The sequence below is a fragment of the Podarcis pityusensis genome (genome assembly GCF_964106645.2).
Source record: "Podarcis pityusensis genome assembly, chromosome: 14".
NCBI lineage: Eukaryota > Metazoa > Chordata > Lepidosauria > Squamata > Lacertidae > Podarcis > Podarcis pityusensis.
In genome coordinates, this window is record NC_138039.1 from 28,968,407 (window position 1) to 28,988,307 (window position 19,901).

General features: G+C 40.4%; 1 protein-coding gene across 4 annotated transcripts in view; it reads left to right on the forward strand.

Moving 5' to 3' along the window:
- DENND4A (DENN domain containing 4A) overlaps window positions 1-19,901 on the forward strand; it is a 63,723-nt gene that overhangs the window by 10,009 nt on the left and 33,813 nt on the right. For all 4 annotated transcript variants that reach the window (XM_080982078.1, XM_080982075.1, XM_080982076.1 and 1 more), the window contains exons 3-12: window positions 451-700; window positions 3,035-3,104; window positions 7,411-7,580; window positions 8,368-8,609; window positions 9,349-9,415; window positions 11,777-11,835; window positions 12,602-12,746; window positions 14,043-14,218; window positions 17,506-17,606; window positions 19,504-19,722. In XM_080982078.1, coding sequence (XP_080838204.1) covers window positions 451-700; window positions 3,035-3,104; window positions 7,411-7,580; window positions 8,368-8,609; window positions 9,349-9,415; window positions 11,777-11,835; window positions 12,602-12,746; window positions 14,043-14,218; window positions 17,506-17,606; window positions 19,504-19,722 — 1,499 coding nt within the window. The remainder of the gene's footprint in view (window positions 1-450; window positions 701-3,034; window positions 3,105-7,410; window positions 7,581-8,367; window positions 8,610-9,348; window positions 9,416-11,776; window positions 11,836-12,601; window positions 12,747-14,042; window positions 14,219-17,505; window positions 17,607-19,503; window positions 19,723-19,901) is intronic.

Genomic DNA, 19,901 nt, shown 5'->3' on the forward strand with positions numbered 1-19,901 from the left:
CCATTAGGTTTTGTTTGGAGGCAGAGTTGGGGAAGAACCTGATGGATATAGAATCATAGAATCGTAGAATTGTAGAGCTGGCAATTCAGGGGAGAAACTGGAGTGGGGTCTGCTCTGAGGTGGGGTGTGTTGCTGACCTTCCTTCCCAGTGCCATGTGTCACTGCCACTTACCGAGATGTGGAAGTGAAAGAGCAAGGCAGCAGGAGCTTGGCGCACTGCCGGTTCAGTGCAGACACAGTGTCAGAAGCCTTGGATTGGTTCTGCAGTTGCACCTGTGCTGAGCATGTCATTCATGCAACCCAACCCTTGCTGCTTCATGAATGGAGCATAGTTGACTGTGGTCTATTATGGGCAGAGCCTAGCAGGATTCCTTCCCACTCCCCGCAATACTCCTTACCTGTTGTTTCTAAAAACCTGTCCTTGTGTTTTTGGGTATGTCTTCTGTCTAGGGTTTTATATGATGGGAAAGAGAGATTAAAACAGGGTTGTGAAATCATCCAAGCCACTCCGCATGGCCGCCCTGCAAATATCAGCGGTGGTGCTTCATCGCAAAAAGTATACATCACATTCCGAAGAGCCTTGGAGAACATGACTCAGAATACCTTGGCTGTCACAGACATATGCATAATTATACCAAGTAAGGGAGAAACCCCACCACACACATTCTGCAAGGTTGACAAGAATCTGAACAGCAGTATGGTAAGGTGGACTTCTGGATTTGTAGAAAATACTGTTTAATGGATTTATAATGCTTACAATATAGTTGTTGTTATTATTTAATTTATATACCTCTTAAGGACAAAATAGGCTTTTAAGTGATTTACAAAGCATAACATTCAGTTACCAGTTGGCATTAAAAAAAACCAGGTTGGAGTAGACATATATATTTCTAATTAATCCTACTCTCCTGTAAGATTCCAGAGGATCTGTGCCAGTTTCTTCTTCATGTCTCAGCAATGTCAACTTCTCATGAGCAATCCGTAATCCCTTGAAGGGTTCTCTGCTGTGTTGCAGTGTTATCTGCTCTTTGCCCTATGGACAATGGTATAAATTAAATGCTGCAAGCAGCTTTTTATGAAGTTATCTGTGCAGTCCTAAGGCAAGTACTTAAAAAAAAGTAAGACTTGCTTTGCTGGATAGACTAAGACACACCTAGGTGGAATCTACACACATATATAAAACGCTGTGAAAATGCTTTTTTAAAAAATGTTTTGAAAAATACATTGAATTTTGCATAGCTCACTGACGGCTCCTAGTGTCACATTTGTATACTGCACTTTACAACACATTTAAAGTTTTATTTGCAGCTGTGTAGCTGAGTCCCTAGTTAATTCACCTCCGTCAACCATATACTTCTGGAAGCTCAGTAGGGAGACACAAAATTGCAAAATAGTTTCCCCCTCTTCTTTACTCCCAGCATCTGATAATGAGACGTAGGCTGCCTATGAATATGGAGGCTCAGTTGTTGTTGAATAATATATTGAATACATTATTTTTGCCGCATCAACAGGATTGAAGAGTTCTCTTTCTTTAAGTCTTCCTGCTACTCATTATCAAAGTAATAATTGTTGGCATACTCTATAAAAGTTCCCTCAAGTCCTCTTTGCTGTCACAATGTTAACAAATCCAATCTACTCCACCATCTTCTGATGCCTGTTAGTTACACAGAACACTGGGAAAGCACTTCTTGCAGGCCTTCTAAATGAATAGTCAATTGCACAAAAAGTATATGAGATACCATTACTTGGTTTTCAGTAGAATATTTTAAATGCAAGTTAAATTGAATGGATTTCTGGTGATAGCATTTGTTCAATAGGAACAGTATGATTCAGGTGCACGGTGGCATGAAAGCCTGTGGCTAATGCACTGCTGTTTTCCATCATTTTTGCTTTTGTGTGATCAAATCATTGTCAAGTGATTTGATTTTTTTAAAGCCCCTTTTATTTATTTTTTTGCAAGCCCTTCTCATGTGTATTTAAACTGAAAATTTTTATTTATCTCACTGGGCCATAGTGCTATTTTTCAATGATAAATTGTTGTTATGCCACTTTCTAGGATAAAAGAAAAGGCAGAGAATCATGTGTATGTTGGAGGGGTAGGAGGAACTATGATATACACAGGGTAGCTTAGAAGACAGTTCTTAAAATGCTTCAAATTATGGACTTAGTTAAAACACATTCCAGAATTCATGGGTATTTGAAGTAGGAATGTATGCTGTTTTCTGAGCAAGCCTCTGGAATAGGGCTTTTACATCTTTCATGATTTTCACTTATGGCACATAATCATTTGTTTTGCAATAAGTAGGAGCTGCACAAGATTTTTTTATAAACTGAAGTTATTAAAATGCTACTGAAATCAGTGGGAATGGAATATTTGCTTTTCATTTCTCTGGTATGAATGCTGTCTGAGCTACTCCAAAACATATACAAAACCTGAGCAAACTACAAAATCAAGTGTATTTCATTTGTAGTACCCATTATGGCTTATGTAGTGCATGAAAGAACTCATTTTACATTCCAAAAGTGTTTATGTGCTGCAGACATTTGCTGGTAGCCCCCTCTTTTTTATTCAGTCTTCCTTTGGGTTTACCAATGGACACAAAATTTAGCAGAATACTATAAATTTCTGTTTACCTTGACACATTGCCAGCAGCAGAGAGAAGTTGGTACTGTTCAAAAATTATGAAATTGTATGAGATTTTGTGCTAAAAATGAGTCATAGAGTGAAAAATTACAGGTTAAGAGACTCAAGCATGGTTATAGAATACTTAAACATCAGCATGAATCAAGTGAAAGGGATTGCCCAGGAAAATAGTTTGTGTGTTTTTTACCTTAAGTCGGGTTCTTTAATCTGACGCACAAGAGTGCTTCCATTATTCATTACAATCATTGAATTGATTTTAAAGGAGTATAATTTGACCTTTTACAAATTGCCTGATCAGGCTTGTTTATCCTTCCCACTTGTGGCATTGTACTTTTGTCTTTCTACATTGCCTAGTCAACTAATTCACCCTGTTCTGCACTTCTCTTGCAGTGGGGCTCAGCAGTATACTTGTGCTATAAGAAGTCTGTGGCAAAAACAAACACCATATCATACAAAGCTGGTAAGTCATCTGTAGGTTTTATTTATTTATAATACAGTAATTCTTATTGGCTGCATATAGTAGACCAATTTTATTTATGGATTAATTCTTTTATGTAAGCTTAGACTGGATTTGCACTGATGTGGGAAAATTCTGTAATATCAAGAAGACCAAGAATGTTATGTCACTTTGAGAGGCAGGCAGCCTATGCACTATGCATTTAAAGCGCGCGCGCGCGCACACACACACACACACACACACACACAGAGAATCCTTGGAATTGTAGTTTACCTGAAACAGACCTACAATTTCCATCACCCTTAACAAACTACAGTTCCTAGAATTTAGGGTGTGTGTGTTGTGGAGTGTGAGGAAGAAGACATGCTTTAAATGTGTGGTGTGTACACATTCTCATTTATGACAAACAGGATAAAGACTTGGTTCTGTGGGCCTGGAGGGACTTTGGAGGTTGCTTATTTATTATATTTTTATTCCATTTTCTGGACCATTCTTGACTTCTAAAGTAGCTCATATTAATGACATTTTTTAAAAATGAGAGACAGGACCTGTCATCAAGCTTACAAACTAAACAGATGAGATGCAAACAAAGAGAAGGGAAGGGGAGCAGAAGTAAAAGGCAGAGGAGGGAGGTCCAATTTTCAAGGCCAAAATGAAGTGGTGAGCTATACGCGGGCCTTTGTATTCCATGCTGCCCACATTCTTCTTCCCTCATTGGGGAATTTGACTTGCGGTTACTTTTCATGAAAAGCTTTCTCTTCCCCCACTTCTCTGCGTAGCAAACCACTTTTGGAATTAATGGGAGGTCCAGTAATGGTTTTTGATACGGCATAATGGGTGGTCTTTTGTTGCTATGCTTTTGTAAAACAAAATGAGGGGGAATGCACAACCCCGAGTCACTGTAATTGGGATATTTTGGAAGCACACAGGTATATCTGCCAAGTACAGAGGCTCATCCTCTCTCTGGAGCTTGCCTGGGCAAGCCCAGTTGAAATGAACGCAGCATCGCTTAGGAGGCTTTTATCCAGTATGTCTTCTATTGAATAAGCAGAATGAAATGTTGAGTTATTTTGATTTCATTGCTGGGAAATTGGATTGCATTGACTGGAGGAGCTGTGAAACCAGTTCAAGTGGCAATGCTGTCTGTAATAGGACCGATGTGGTTCAGCGGATAGAACAGGGGTTGTCAGTGTGTTTCCCGTGGCACAAGTCCTTCTCAGACCATGTTTTTGTTTTGTTTTTGTTTTTAATTTTCTTTTTTTGTTAACTTACCAATTCATATTCTTCTGCATGTCTGCAGAGTCCACCTAGTATGCAGAGGCTCCAGATTTCTTTCTGAGAGGCCCTGTGTTGCTGCCAAACTTGTAGGAACCCGAGTTCAGTATTAGTAGGAGCAAGTGGGGACTTGCAACAGTCCTCAACCCTAAAAGGAGTGTTCCTATTCAGGACTTTTGGCATTCTGGAAAAGGATCCTCAATGATCCCTTCAGGGCTTGCAGAAAGCTAGAAGGAAGGATTCAGGAGCAGAAAGGGAGAAAGGACACCTTTTAATTTCTTCCCATTTGAAAATGTCTCCTCGTGGCTGGCCCTGCCATAGGACAGAGTTCAAAATATACGAATAAGCCACTTCAAAATGATGTATATATCATACAACACATCTCACAAAATATACAAGTAACTACAAGTTGTTATATGCATCAGAGTCAAACAAAGAATCAAGCAAATCAATGAATAGCGAGGAATGCCAAGCCGTCTCTCAAAGGAAGCCGTTTCACAAAAGTCTCAAAGGAAGACGTCTCTCTGAAGTCTCAAAAGGACAGTATATCAAGAATAGTTCAACTGTTTCAGAATAAAGTCTTCATCTGTGAATAATGAAATATTCATACTAGTGGGGAATCATGCTAGTGGATCAATGATCACTGGATAGTGTAGCTGCAACACAGGGGTTTGTGTTTGTTCATAGGGCAGAGTTCGACAGCCACCTCAGGTGGCAGATGTTGGTAGGGGCAGGGAATGTGGCAACATGTTGGAGGATTGAGCTTTGGACACCCCACAGCCAGCCCCATACTCCCTAAGCTAGCCTGCTGGCCTCAGATGTGGTGGAGGATGCTTTGTGTTTGAAGTAATATTCAGCTGCTGGCCTGGTTGGTACATAGAATGGGGGAAGGGGCATCATTGTGTTTTTTGCCTCAGACAGCAAAACTTATTGGGTCAACCCTGCTTCTCCTATTGCGTTATGTAGTGCTAAAGGACATAGCCTTGGGACTGCCAGCCAGCCCCAAACATGAGAGTATTTGTCAGGGAAGAGTTAGAAGTTTCCAGTTTCTCAGAGGGAGAAAACATTCCCCAAAGGGGGAAGGAGAGCAGTGAATCTAATAGAAGAGAGCAACAGGAACAACAGGGAGGGACCGGCTGTTCACAGGAAAGGCAAGGGTTAAGTTCTAGCTCAGATTCGGAGGAGGGGAGATACAAGCCAGCTCTAGCCAGGAGGTTAGAAAAAAGAGCGGGAAAGCAAAAGGAAGGGCGCATTCGCCATTTTGAGAGTGGCTGGTCACGGAGAAGCAGAGCTCAGAAGGTATCTGAAATAAGTGACTCTGAGGAAGAATAGTTAAGAACCGTTTATAAGATTGTTTTGTTAATACGCAGTAAAAAGTTATAAAAGAACAAGAAGCGTTTGTGTGGTGATCTGAAGAGGACAACAACCAGTCCTGACAGTATTAATGCTATATACCAAAAGAAAATGTTTCCGTTTTTTCCTGCCTCCTTTGTAACCTTGTGATACGCACCTGCCACCCCACCTGCTTTACTCCGAGCCAAGGATGCTATAAGCCAGGGGACAGCAAACATTTTCAGCAGAGGGCTGGTCCAGACCTTGTGGGGGGCTGGACTATATTTTTTTTGGGGGGGGGGGGAATGAACAAATTCCTATGCCCCACAAATAACCCAGAGATGCATTTTATTCTGCTCATGTAAAAACACCAGGCAGGCCCCACAAATAACCCAGAGGTGCATTTTAAATAAAAGGACACATTCTACTCATGTAAAAATATGCTGATTCCTGGACCGTCCACGGGCCAGATTTAGAAGGCAGTTGGGCCGGATCTGGCTCCCGGGCCTTAGTTTGCCAACCCATGCTATAAGCTATTTGGCAAATTCCCTCTATTTATATTCCTTTCCCTCCCCACCCACCTAACAGACTTGCAACCTTCTGTGTCTCAACTATCCTCTACGTTTTATAAGTCTTGGAAGCCACTGTGTGTTGGCCCCCATCCAGCTGTTTGTTGCTGTTTTTAAAGTATTTTTCTTTTATAAACTAATATTCTTGGGAGCATGAAGAAGCTATTATCTTTATTTATTTATTTATTTATTTAGCAGCCATGTTTTCCTTTCAAATGGATAGGCATTGGACCACCCAAGTTTGGTATTAGAAGGGATGGTGATGATGCAGAAATTATACATGTCAAAACAAGAAACAGTGAAACTGTAGTCCTAAAAGACACAAAAAAATTCCAAATACGAATCAAGCAGCATCATTAAAAACTGGATTGCACTCCACAGCCCAAAGCTTTCCTGAATAAAGTGTTTATTTTACATTCTCACTGGATCATTTGATGATGGCTAAGGACGATATTCCTTAATTTGTCAATAAGGTCAGAAATAAATGAGGTATATTGAAATTACCTCAAGCAAAATTTTGTATTGAAAGATATCAACAGTGGATAGATGGCAGTTTGACGATATAAGAGCTTTGAATCTTGAGCTTTGAATCTTGATAGATGGCAGTTTGACAATCTTGAGCTTTGAATTTTCCTTATTTGCTCTAATTGGGGCAATTTAAATTTCTGCTGTGTTGCTTGATTTAAAAGATGAAGGGTTTTAAATATTTTTTTGTATATTTTTGGAATGCTCAATATGGTGCTAATGTTCAAATGAGAGCTTAATTCCTTATTAGACTGATATGCGTAGTTTTTCTTTAATTTTGTGGTGTTGGTCTTCATAATTTTTCAGGAGTATGGTTAAACTGGATCTCATGTGACTTGGAAGTAAATACCATAGAATTAAATGGTCTTATTCCCAAGTAAATGTGTGTAGGATTGTGCCCTTAGCTGGAAGTAAGACCTGTTTAATTCAGACTTGTTTGTGAGTAGGCATGCAAAGGATTGCATTTGTTGTGCAGGGAAGCATAGAAGTTGGGAAAATAAACTCTTAGTATGCTTTTTAATAGTTCGGTGTGTTACATAAGGAATGGTTTTTCTAGTATGCTCAGTGGAGTTCAGGTCTGTCAGTAATATAAAAAATTGTTTCTCCAGGTTTAATATGCAGATATCCAGAAGACGACTACGATTCATTTCCCTTACCGGAATCAGTACCTCTTTTTTGCCTCCCAATGGGGGCAACAATTGAATGTTGGCCGTCTAATAGCAAGTATCCCCTCCCAGTGTTTTCTACATTTGTACTAACTGGAGCTTCAGCTGAAAAGGTAAGGATAAGTTTGTCAACAAGTATAATTTTCAAGTACAGCTTGTTCTTTTATTTTATTTTGTTGTTCTTTCATTTTTCTGAGTCTGAGGAATTCATCAGAAAGTGTTTGAAAGCTTGAAAATTCTTCCTGCAATAACTTCACATGATGATTAATGCTAGACTTAAACTGATTTGGTCATCATTCCTTCTCCATGAGGAGAACTGGAAGGTGTAGTTCTGTGATGGGGAGGTGGAATCGAACAGAGCAGGGTCAGCTCCAGGACAGAGGAGCCCCAGGCAAAGAGACCTTGGGAGGCCCCCTCCTCTCTTGGTAGAATAGGATGGGCTTACCTGGCAACACTGCTGTGTTGGGTGGATGGAGACAAGATTTGCATCTCCCATAATGCCCCTCAGCAAAATACTTTGGAGGCATTGGGAGAAATTATAATGGCCACTAGACCTTAAGTGCCATATCTGATGTGGCATTAATTGCCCCTCATTATGCCACCTGCCCAGGAACACATTGCAACCCAGCTATTGAGACATACATTTTAAGAAGTTGTTCATTAACCTTAAACTGCTTATAGTGCTGCATGCATGCACAAAACAACTTTTTATTGCACCTTTACTTACATTTTTAGTTCTCTGAGTTGCTTAAATTGTTTTCATAATATTTCAAGAAGTGCAGTACATTAAAGTAAAGCTATTTGAGAAATGTACATATTCTGGAGTCATTTGCCTTTGGTCGGAAGCAAACGCATGGAGAACAAGCATGTTCATTAAATCACATATTTTGTTGTTTGCAGGTTTATGGTGCTGCGATACAGTTCTATGAAACCTATTCTGAAGAGAATCTCACAGAAAAGCAGAAATCTCAGTTGGGTTTAGTGGCTACTCCTGATGGGAAGTCTGCTAGCTCTAAAACAGTCCAGACGAATAAATGCATCTGCCTTCTTTCTCACTGGCCATTCTTCGATGCTTTCAAGAAATTTCTTACTTTTCTATATCGTTATTCCATCTCTGGTCCACATGTCCTGCCCATTGAGAAGTAAGTTCTGTAGGATATTTTGTCCATTTCACATCAGTGCTATTGCAGAACAATTTTATTAACTGAGGCTGGCCACTGGTCACAGCTGAGAGTGCATTCTGCCTAGCCAGCAGCCAGCTGGGCTCCCTGCCTCTCATTGCTAGCTTGAGTCAGACATTGCACTAAACCTGTTTTAAGTAATCTTAACTATGGGTTGATTTAGATATAATGCCAAATCATGGTTTGATGATATAGGAACAAACTTGGAATAAGGACATACTCCCAACAAGAAGCTTCCTGAGGGGGCCACAGTCATTGTGCTTGTTTCTCAGCAAGTGGGTCATTGTTGCTTATTGGGAAATGGGTGAGCAAGGCAGTGGTGAGGTCAGTACAGTGCAAATGCACCAGCAGATCCAATTTGGTGCTGCCTGGTGGTGCATTGCACCCCGCCAACCTCTCTGCCACCTCTTCTCTCCTGGTAATCAGTAGTGACCTACCTGCTGGAAAGCTAGCAGAGCCACTTCTGTTCCCAGCAGGTTGCTAAATTGTTCCCCATAGCTTGCCCCTATTCTTTGTGCCTCCATGGAACACACAGGTCATTATGGAAAACTCTGCACTGATATAAACAAACACAATTGAATAGAGCCTATCTGCTAAAAAATGTTTTAATGTTTTTTGTATGCTGTATGTACACTGGCATCCTGTATTCCGTAAACGGATTAAATTTATTAAACTGAAATAATTATTTCTTCTTTCACAGGCATATTTCCCACTTTATGCACAAAGTTCCTTTTCCATCCCCTCAGAGGCCAAGAATTTTAGTCCAGGCAAGTGTAAATTTGCCCTTTACTGTCCACATGTTGTTCTAGTTTCAGCAGGTTCATGCATGTATATGCATCACTAGATTACATGAAGGTTTTGTAGGTGATTGTGTAAACTCATTCAGTTGAAAAGCAATGTGCCAGTGACACAATGGGTCAGTGCGTCTTGCTGTTAAGGTCGGTGGTTCAAGCTCATCCAGGGACGGCTGTGGGCAGGATTCCTGCATTGCAGGGAGTTGGACTAGATGACCCTTGGGTTTCCTTCCAACTCTACAATTCTATGATTCTCTGAGATGAAAGCTCCATTTTTGGTGTTTGATCTGTGATGGCTCATTCAGATATGCAATTTATTGTTGGTTGTTGCAGCCTTTAATGTTTAAGAGATATGTGTGACCCATATATATGTATTTTGATATTTGCTTTTTTGTATTTGTATATGTCTTATTGTTGATAATATTGCACATTCATATGTTATCATTGCTAGCCACCCTAGATTTCTTGTGCGGAAAGGCAGAGTATAAATTTTAATAATAATAAAAATACATAAGCCAGCACATAGTGCTGGCATCTTTTTATTACATAGTAGTTGTAGAGCAGAGATGGGGAACCTGTGGCCCCCCAACTGTTGTTGGACTTCAGCTCCCATCAGTGGCTAGGGAAACCCAGCCAGATAGGCGGGGTATAAATAATAAATTATTGTTGTTGTTATTATCTCTGACCACTGACTGTGCTGGCTGGGTCTGATGGGGTTTGGAGTTCCACAATGGTTGGAGGGCCACAGCTTCCCCATCTTTGCTGTCAAGGTAAAAGTTAAGAAAATTCTAAACTCAAGCACCCACCTGCGTGCAGCTGTGATATTACTGCCCTTTCTGTACCAAATAACCTAATCTTCTGAGGGCTGTTTCTTGTGTGTTAAGATCTGGAGGTCCTGCACCCTTTTCTTCGATACCAGTCAAAATCCTGGTTAAGGGACACAGTGTTGTATTTTCATGTGTAGAGATCTTTTTCAAAGTGCCAACCCCGTGATTTATAGCCACAAGAGCAGCTATATATTTAAGGAAGCAGACTTTTACAGTGTTTTACCATTATAAAGCATGAACACTGTAAAAGTCTGCTTCCTTAAATATACAGCTGCTCTTGTGGCTATAAAATTGATTATACAGATCTGCCACCACAGTATCTTTGGTCTTGATCCTGGTATTTCATTTGGGGTCAGGTGGAACAAATGTGAGGTTTCTATGTAGATTGAATTTTGTTGAACATGTGCCAAGTTGTATGTTTATTTGTTGTTGTTGTTGGTTTAAGAGATCTACCCTTGTTGTATTTGTATGTATGTTTTGGAATACTCAGTAAACAATGATATTCACAATTTTAAAAAAATCTATTGTGTGCTCCAAAATTTAAGAGGTTTCAGTAGGCCATACTTGATGCAATGTAGGAGGTTGGTGTGGTCTGCAGTTTTTCAAAGTGTTCATACCAGCCAGGGTGGGGGCAGTTAAAAACTGCAGCATTGTGGGAAGAATGTAAATCTTCTCCACTGAGTATTTCCTCCATTAAAGCCCCACCACCACCAACTAAAGCTGCTGCTTGATTCTATGCTATTTTATACCTGACAAGAGAAAGTGGATTTACACAGAAGCAAACTTGCAAGCGAGCACAGTATGTAAGGCTATAGAATGCATTTATTGTTTACAGAGTCTGAAAGTTAATTTGCTATTTGTTTGCCACTCAGTGCATAAGTGTATATGTGAACTCTTAACCCTTCTCTTAAAAGGAGAAGTTTTTCTGTCTTATAATTCTGATACTTTTGTGGACTTCCTCAAGTGTGTTTTTGAAGAAATCTTTGGGAAGATGATACCTATATTAAATAATTTAGCTAGCTTGCAAGTAAACAGACCAGTGCTAGGTTAAACTGTTTGAGACTTTGAAGTTGAGCCATAACCTCTTTTTCAATTGAAGCTTACTTAAAAATATTAACATTGAGGGTATGCATACTTTAAAACCAGCTTGCTATGGATGGGACAACAGCATTAATTCTGCGAGGGTAATTAATGTTTACTAAAATAGTACGTAGTTAAGACTGTTAGACCTGTCAACAGTGTTTTCCAAATATATGGTGAAGTCTTTAATTTTTGTGTAAATGAAATAAATAGTAGGGATCCCTTCTATGAACTAATGACTATTTCCTGTGTATACTTATGTGATCACCACAATACTGTTACTTTTTTCATGTATGGTTTAGAAGTCCAATACCAGACAGTGATCTGAAATTGCTTCTTTTCTTAAACTTTTCTTTAGTAATGTATTATCTGATGTCTAAAATATCATGTAAATATAAAAATCTACCTTTATGTTATGTTTTTATAGCTGTCGCCTCATGACAGTCTGATTCTTAGTCAGCCCATATCATCACCTCTACCACTGAGGCAAGTAAAAATAACATTTTAAAAGTAATGCATGGGAAGAGGGGTTGACTGAAAAATTACTGATTGTGAGACAAGAAGACTATAAATATTTGGAGTAATAGAAATGAGTTTCTTCCCTTGTTTCTTTAACATTTTGCTGAAGAACACTGAAAGTTTTTGAAATACTTTTTTTCAATAATTTAGTGAGAACTAATTCACTAGGAACTATAAACTGCTTGTCCCATCTTGTTTCTGCTGCCCTTCAGTTCATCACAATAACTTTCTCCTGTTGTGTACTGTACTACAATGCATGTATTTACTTAAAAAGAGAAGAAAGGAAGACTTGTGGCAGTGCCAAATCCAAAACGTCTGCTTTTCTGTATTTTCAGCTCTGTGTTATTCTTACATTACTTGCAATAATTATTTAATAGCCACTGTGGTTTTGTGATTAGGGCCAAAGTAACCAACCTTCCTGATGATTTGAACTACAGCTCCCATCAACCCCATTCAGCATGGTTAGCGGACAGGGGGGTGCGAGCTGTAATCCACAGCATTTGGAAATGCGCCATGTTGACCGTCCTTCGGTTAGGCTGTTGGACTTAAACCACAGGGTCTTGGATTCAAATCCTTGCTGAGCTGCAGGGCTGAATAGTGGAGGACCTTGCACTAGTAAAATGGTGCTGGCATATTGTGTTGTTGTAAAGACGAAATAGCACCTAGGAGGAAGGGTAGCATTGTAATCAATAAATAATATTTATCAGTCCATTTTATTGTCTTTGTCTGACAGTGGTGGCAAGTTTTCTGCTCTTCTGCAGAACCTTGGACCAGAGAATGCAGTAACTCTCCTTGTATTTGCGGTGACGGAGCATAAAATCCTTATCCATTCTTTACGACCGTCAGTCCTTACCAGTGTAACAGAAGCACTTGTCTCTGTAAGTAGCATTTGTTTTTATCCAGTTAAATGGCTATAGGGTGTCCTGGTCCTAGGAACTTAATATTTTCCCCGGTATTTATTAGTAACATTCCCTATTTGCTCAAGTGTAAAATGAACTGGTATGTATCTTTTATCTTTGCCACAATGACCAGGATCCACAGCTGCATAGAAATGGTTCTGTGGACCCAGGGGCTTTAGACTGTTTTTGCTTGAACACCAGCTGCATGTCAAACCGAGGGGGTGTTTCAAACGCTGTTTATCACACAGCATGAAGGTCAATTGTTCAAAGAAATAAAGTCAAAAATTCCTCTGAGCTAGCACAAGCCCCATGCATAAGGCTTTGTCATCCTTTGGGTCCTGGCCTCTGCTCCGTGCTGGGGGTCATGTGTTAAATATTTAGCTTTTTGTCGTGGTGGTGGTGGTGGGTTTTTTTTTAACCTTCCAATGATGTTTATGCAGATGGGCTGCTGCGAGTGTTTGCCATCTTCATCTCTGTGTCCCGTTGCTTGCTTCTCACCCAGTTTTAGATTGTTGTAACAATCCTTGGGCACAGTCCTTCAGGAAGTTATTCTGTACAAGTTCCATTGAAGTAAATCAGAGTCCTCTCCCATTCATTTCAACAGGGCTTGCACAGGAAAGCTCCCTGAAGGCAGTGGTCCATTAGGGCGAATGGGGCACAGCCCTTCTAACCTCAGTGTGCAGTGATTTGTGTCACATCTGTAAATGTTTTGTACACTGCAGTGGGGGAAGGGCCCTGGGGAGCTGCTGCCTGTCAATTTAGACAGTGCAGAGCTAGGCAGACCCATTGGTCTGATTCAGTATAAGACTGCTTCGTCTATTCCTGTACCCCTCTCCCCTCCTTATACATAAGAAAGTAAGTAAGAGGGTGGCACTGACTGTCAGCATTCCCCCTACTTAGTCTCAGTGTTGCCTTTGTACAACTCATCAGTGAAGAGGTTGGGGATGGCACGAGAGTTAGTTGGCTGCCTATCATTGGCTCTGGGCTCCACCTACTGTTTGGGCTCCCTGCTTTCCACCCTACCCATCCCAATGTGCCCCAGCCATCACTGCCTGGAGGATTGTCCCTTTGTCTGTCTCCTAGTAGTGAGCATTTTAAAGTACAGGAGTTGCTGCATTTTCCCTACAACATTGCACTGACATTAATTGAAATCTGAAGGGAATGTTCATGGTGAAAGTGCTTCATATGGGGAAAATGATCTGTGATTGTTGTCTTAACTTGAAGCACATCTGTTTACTTATATACAATGCATACATTCTTTTCTCTTTTTTAAAGATGATATTTCCTTTCCACTGGCCCTGCCCGTACATTCCTCTCTGCCCTCTAGCCCTGGCAGATGTTTTGAGTGCGCCGTGTCCATTCATAGTAGGAATTGACTCAAGATACTTTGATCTCTATGACCCTCCACCAGATGTTAGCTGCGTTGACCTAGATACAAACACCATTTCACAGTAAGCATTGAGAACTTTTCTGTATGATTTTGTAATAGTTCAGCAGAAGGCACAGTGGTGAATTCTTGTTTCCTACCTCATCTAGTTCTGCTTACCAAAAACTGCAAGTCCATTCATATTTGCATCACTTGATTACACAGCACCGGATGACTTGCAGCTGAACTTGTGATCTGATTCCTCTGAAAATCATTGTGTCAGAGGTGATGATCTATGGCATTAAATTTATGATGGTTCATTGAGCCATACAAGTCACACTTAATGGTTACGGTTACCTAGCATGTATATAGTGCATTTCAAGTGTCTACATGTCTCAGGGACCCTTACAATAGCCCAGTAATGTAAACCAGTACAGTAATACCTTCATATTGGGACTGAGGCTGGGAGTATAAAGCCATGTATTGAACTCCACACATTCCAGCTGTTGATTCACCTGTTTCACCACTATACCAGCTACAATGGTGCTACAGTTATGAAGGAATAAGCCTGCAAGTGCAGACTAACCGTGTCACCCTAAGTTTTTCTTCTCGTAACTCCTTGCTGTAGAAATCATGTGTTAGTAGATCACACAGACAAATTGGGCACCTCAGCACTTTGACTTTGCCAGAACATGAAACACATTCTAAATAATTTGCAAATAGTCTCAGTAATCCTCATAGTACTGTGGAAAGCAGTTAGCTTTCCTAAAAACAATACTTAAAGCTCATGTGAACAAAGGGTGCTTCTTAAAGACCACACAGTCTGAAAGCAGAACTGAGATTAGTTTGCTGCAGTTCTTGGTGGCCTAGACTTTGCAGTCTTCCTTAGCGGGGAAGAGTACAGAGGAAATGTGTTTGTAAAATAAAGGAAACAGATTTCATGGGCATGTTCCAGTGTTGTTACTAATTTAACTGCTCTCAACTTGCAATTCTCTTGGAGTATATAAACATGGTTAATCTTGGTAATCTCACTGATGACTTGGGAAGAGGGAACTTGTACCATCTTTAATCAAGGACATGGAATTAAGCGAGCATTTCTGCATCATTTGTCAAAAGTGAATGTCATATACAGTGGGTACCTTGGTTCTCAGATTTAATCCATTCTGGAAGTCCATTCCAAAACCAAAGTGTTCCAAAACTAAAGCATGCTTTCCCATAGACAGTAATGCAAAATGGATTAATCTGTTCCACACTTTTAAAAACAACCCCTAAAACAGCAATTTAACATGAATTTTACTATCTAACGAGACCATTGATCCAAAAATGAAAGCAATAAACAATGTACTGCAGTCACACAATCAATCAGTAGCTGAACTGGGTTCCACACAGTCACAAAAATAAAACAAAAAAGCTGCAAAAACAAAAACGCAAAATAAATAGCAAAAACAGACAGATCTCAGCGTAACACTCAAAACAGAAGTGTTGCACTCAAAATGAAGCAGATTTGGCTTCCACAAAAAGTTCACAAACCAGAACACTTACTTCCGGGTTTATGGTTCCAACTTTGAGTACCAAGGCATTTGAGAACCAAGGTACCACTGCATAAGCCTTATATAACTGATTTCCCTTAAAGTACAGGTGAGGAATTAGCGGGCTTCCAAATGTTGTTGGACCCCAGGTCCCAATGTCTTTGGCCATTGACCATGTTGACTGGGGCTTATGGGAGCTGGAGTCCAACAAAATTTGAAGTGCCACTGGCTCCCCTGACTGTTGCCTTAAAGGATCTTGAGAACTTTTGTTGGGTGAAGAATCACTGAAATGCACACCAAGAGTTGGGTATAGAGCAGGCCACAACTTTCCCATTATTTAGCAGAGAAGAGATGGACAAGACAGTTGTTGCTGACAGTCCATATTCTCCACCCACCTTACTGCTGGGTAATCCTGAGGGGAAAGAGTGGCCATTCTGAGAACAGAATGCTGGACTCACCGCCTGGTCCTGCAAGCAAATTTTTAGGTTCTCATGTTAACTGCAGATGATGACCTGGATCAAGCCCAAAGTCCCCACAGTGCGGGGATATGGCTGGCAACTGGTAATTGCAGTGGATTGGTTGTTGTGCCATTTCTTGAGTTCCTTTTATGGCCTCCCCAGAATGGTTTGTGGGGAGCCTGCCTTTCCTTATCCCTGCACCAGTTGTGACATTAATCCACCATCAGTGCCAAAAGCAACTGCTTACAAACCTTTGCTGGGAGAAAAGTGAACTCTTGCCCCCTGCCTGATCAGTCTGGGAGGGAAGTTCAGTTACTTCCTGGCCCTGTCATCTTAAGTTCATGGCAAAATTTATGTAGCTGTATTGCAAGAAACCCTAATGAGACCAGGCAGAGCATTACTATAAACCAGGTACAGCTAGATAGCCACAGCAGTTGCATAAAGAAGTATCAAACTAAGCTGCTTTTTGGGCTCCTCTCGCCTATATTAGGCAGGAGTAGGGCTGTTCCTACTCCAGTTCACCACCCACATGAGCTGCCCTCTTCCTAGCCACTGTGATTGGCCAAATTGTGGGGCTAGGAGAAAGGCAACCCAGCTCCTTCACAGCCAGCCATTCTGGCCACACAGCCAGCCTGAGGCACACCCTAGTCATTATGCTGTAGTAGTGTCCAAACTTTTTTCAAAGAGGGCCAGATTTGATGAAGTGAAGGGCTGTGAGGGCCGACCAAAGTTGTTAACCTTTTTTTAGGATTGAATAGGATTGAAGTTGTTGTTTTTATGATGATTTTACCCCAGAGTTGTTGAGCTTTTTTGAGGGTGTTAGACTTTGGACATGCCTGCTATAGAACAATTGCAGCTGTAGAAAGGAGAGCAGGAGTGGTTTTTAACTTTACTCGTGTCCAAACCAAAATATTAGTAAACTGTTATGAGTGTGCCATACAGGTGTCAGGGTATCAGATATTTAGGACTCTCACATGCTTCAAGGAAATACTGAAACGAAACCATCAGCCGAGGCAACAAGGCTCGGAATTGAGAGATGAGAAGCTGAATCAATTAGTATGGAAGCAGAGGACCAGATAAGATTTAAAATATTAATAGAAACAAACAGCATGTTGGGTGCTTCCCACAGAAAGAAGTGAGGGGGAGGGAAATCATGCTTGCAAGGTTTCCAACAGCAACAGAGGAGAGCAGAAGCTTGAATAATCTGAGTGCAGTGAAGGACACTTTGCCAGATGTCATCTTTTCACAAGCATATTTAAAAATACACTGTCATCTATAAATAAAGATTTCCATACCTAGATAACCATTTATGTGTACACTTTTTAGCTGTTGCTTTGTATTTTCAAAATACCATGTTTTGCATAATACCTCTGTTTTTATTCCAGACCAGGAGATAAAAGAAATATTGCATGGAAGATCTTGCCAAAGAAACCCTGTAAAAATCTGATGAATACTCTAAATAACTTGTATCAGCAGCTAGCAGAATGTAAGTGGGGAAAATGACACAGAGATTGGCATATGCAGTGGCTTGTTGTAGTTGTTCATGCTTTAAGATGGTTAAGCTGTTGTGCTACTTAGCAGGAGTGGACTTCAGGGAATCCAGTGAAAAAGCTGTCTTTGAAGAGGGGAGAAACATATGGTGTTCCTTATTCTATACAGATGGAACAGATAGTGATTTGGGAAAGGACTGTAGCTCAGTTTAGCTCTCAGCCAGCCATCCTTGCTTAGAGGAACCCAGACAAAATCACGATAGGTTTTTCATTATTTTGAAATTTTGCAATAATTTTTGACAAAATTAGACTAAGAGACTTGTGGCATCTTAAATGCTAAACAAATCATTATGCCATAATAAATCTGTTAGTCTTTAAAGTCCCACGAAAGTCTGTTGCAGCACAAACAACAAACACGGCTACCTTTCTGGAACTTCTGTGAATTACTGTTTAATAGGTTGCATAAATGTTATGTATTTGAAAAGCTGGGCTTGTTAAAATGTCCAGCTTTGAAAATCAAATAAAAATTATTTTCCAAGATTAAAAATGTCATGTGCCTGACACCTTTTTATTTACCCAGGCATTTAAATTGTACTTTAAATACATTCTGTTTTATACTACCTCTGCTACAATGAACATTTTTGCTGATTTATATTTTATTTTTGTTTCATATTTATTGATAAACATGAATAAATGCATTTAGAAAGCCAGTATGGTGTACTGGTCAAAGTGCTGGACTAGTACCAGAGGGACCACATTTTGAAATCCCTATTCAGCCGTGAAGCTCCCTGGGTGACCTTGGGCCGGTTGATATCTGTCAGCCTGACCTACCTCACAGGGACAATGTGGTGATAAAATTGGGGGAGGGGAGAACCATGTACCCAGTTTTTGTTGTTTTGGAGGAACTATAACGTATTGATATAATAGATAAATTCATAAGATCTGTTAGACTCTTGCTCAGAGCAGAGGTATCTACAGTGGTTTCCTTTATTAAAAATGTTATTTCTCTTGAGCCCTTTATTATTCCACTGAGGTGATATAAGTGTGCATCAAGAGCCACATGCAAATTCCACTGAAATAACCAGGAGTCACACAGGAGCAGTCCTTGGCAGATTTCACCCCAGGGGCTTAAGCTATATCACTAACTGATGTATGCATTTCAAAAGCTTACATAAATTGTCTTTTTCTATGTGCATATCACTGTGTTTTCACCCAGACTAATTCTGTCATAGTTTCCATAGCGACGCCTTTTCTGCAAAAAGTAAATGTGCTCGTCTGAGTCTTTTGTCTATCTTGGAGACTAGTGATTTGCATCCTTCTCTGCCATAGCTAATAGCTGTATCCCACTATTTAAACCAGATCTAGGGAACTAGTGATGAGGTCACCAGTAAGATGGGATATTAGTATTGCCAAACCTCTGTCCTGGTTGCACTGCATTCCCTACCTTATGCTTGCTTCCTCTGTGTCTCTCCCTTCTGCTTTCCCAGCCTCTCTTAGTACCATTGGTTGATGTGCTCTGATGTCAGGGTGGGCCATGTTAGCTTGGCAGCTGTTCTCATGTCACAGAGAGGCTGGTCAGACAGCCAATATAAGTGTTTGGTAGTCATTGGGGATGGTAGGATATGCATTCTTTGGTGTCTCAGTTCTTGAAGCAAAATTACACTTGCCTCCATTTGTGACTGTATGCTACGCGCTTCTGAATAACACATTGAGGATGCAAATAAGTTTATTGGTCTTGAAACATCTTGACAGAAAGAGACATGCAATGCTTGCCACTTATAAGTAGCATAAGTAACTTAGCAAGGTGGGATAATGAAGTAAGCCCTGTGGAGCAGAAAGGAAATGCTAACTCAATACTGGGAACGTTTTCATATTTTGTCCTTTTATTCACAGTGCAGCAAAGACCAAGAGATGACGCACTGATGGAGCTGGCTATGAATGACTATGATTTCCATTCAGGGGAGAAGCTGCATCTGTTAGATGTGGAAATCCAGGAGGCGTTTCTCTGTTTCATGGCCTCTATCCTAAAAGGTTACAGGTCATATCTAAGACCCATTACCCAAGCACCTTCTGAAACAGCAACAGATGCAAGTTCCCTATTTGAGCTGCAAGGTAAAGGAGCAGACTGTTATACCTTCCTCCAGTTTGTAGCTTGGTTTAAATGACTGGCAAGGGGAAAGCTGTAAAGGGATTGCATCCAACTAAGTGATTCTATTCTATGATTCTATGATTCTATTCTATGATTCTATTCTATGATTCTAAGTTTTACTCAGAGTAGACCCATTGAAAGT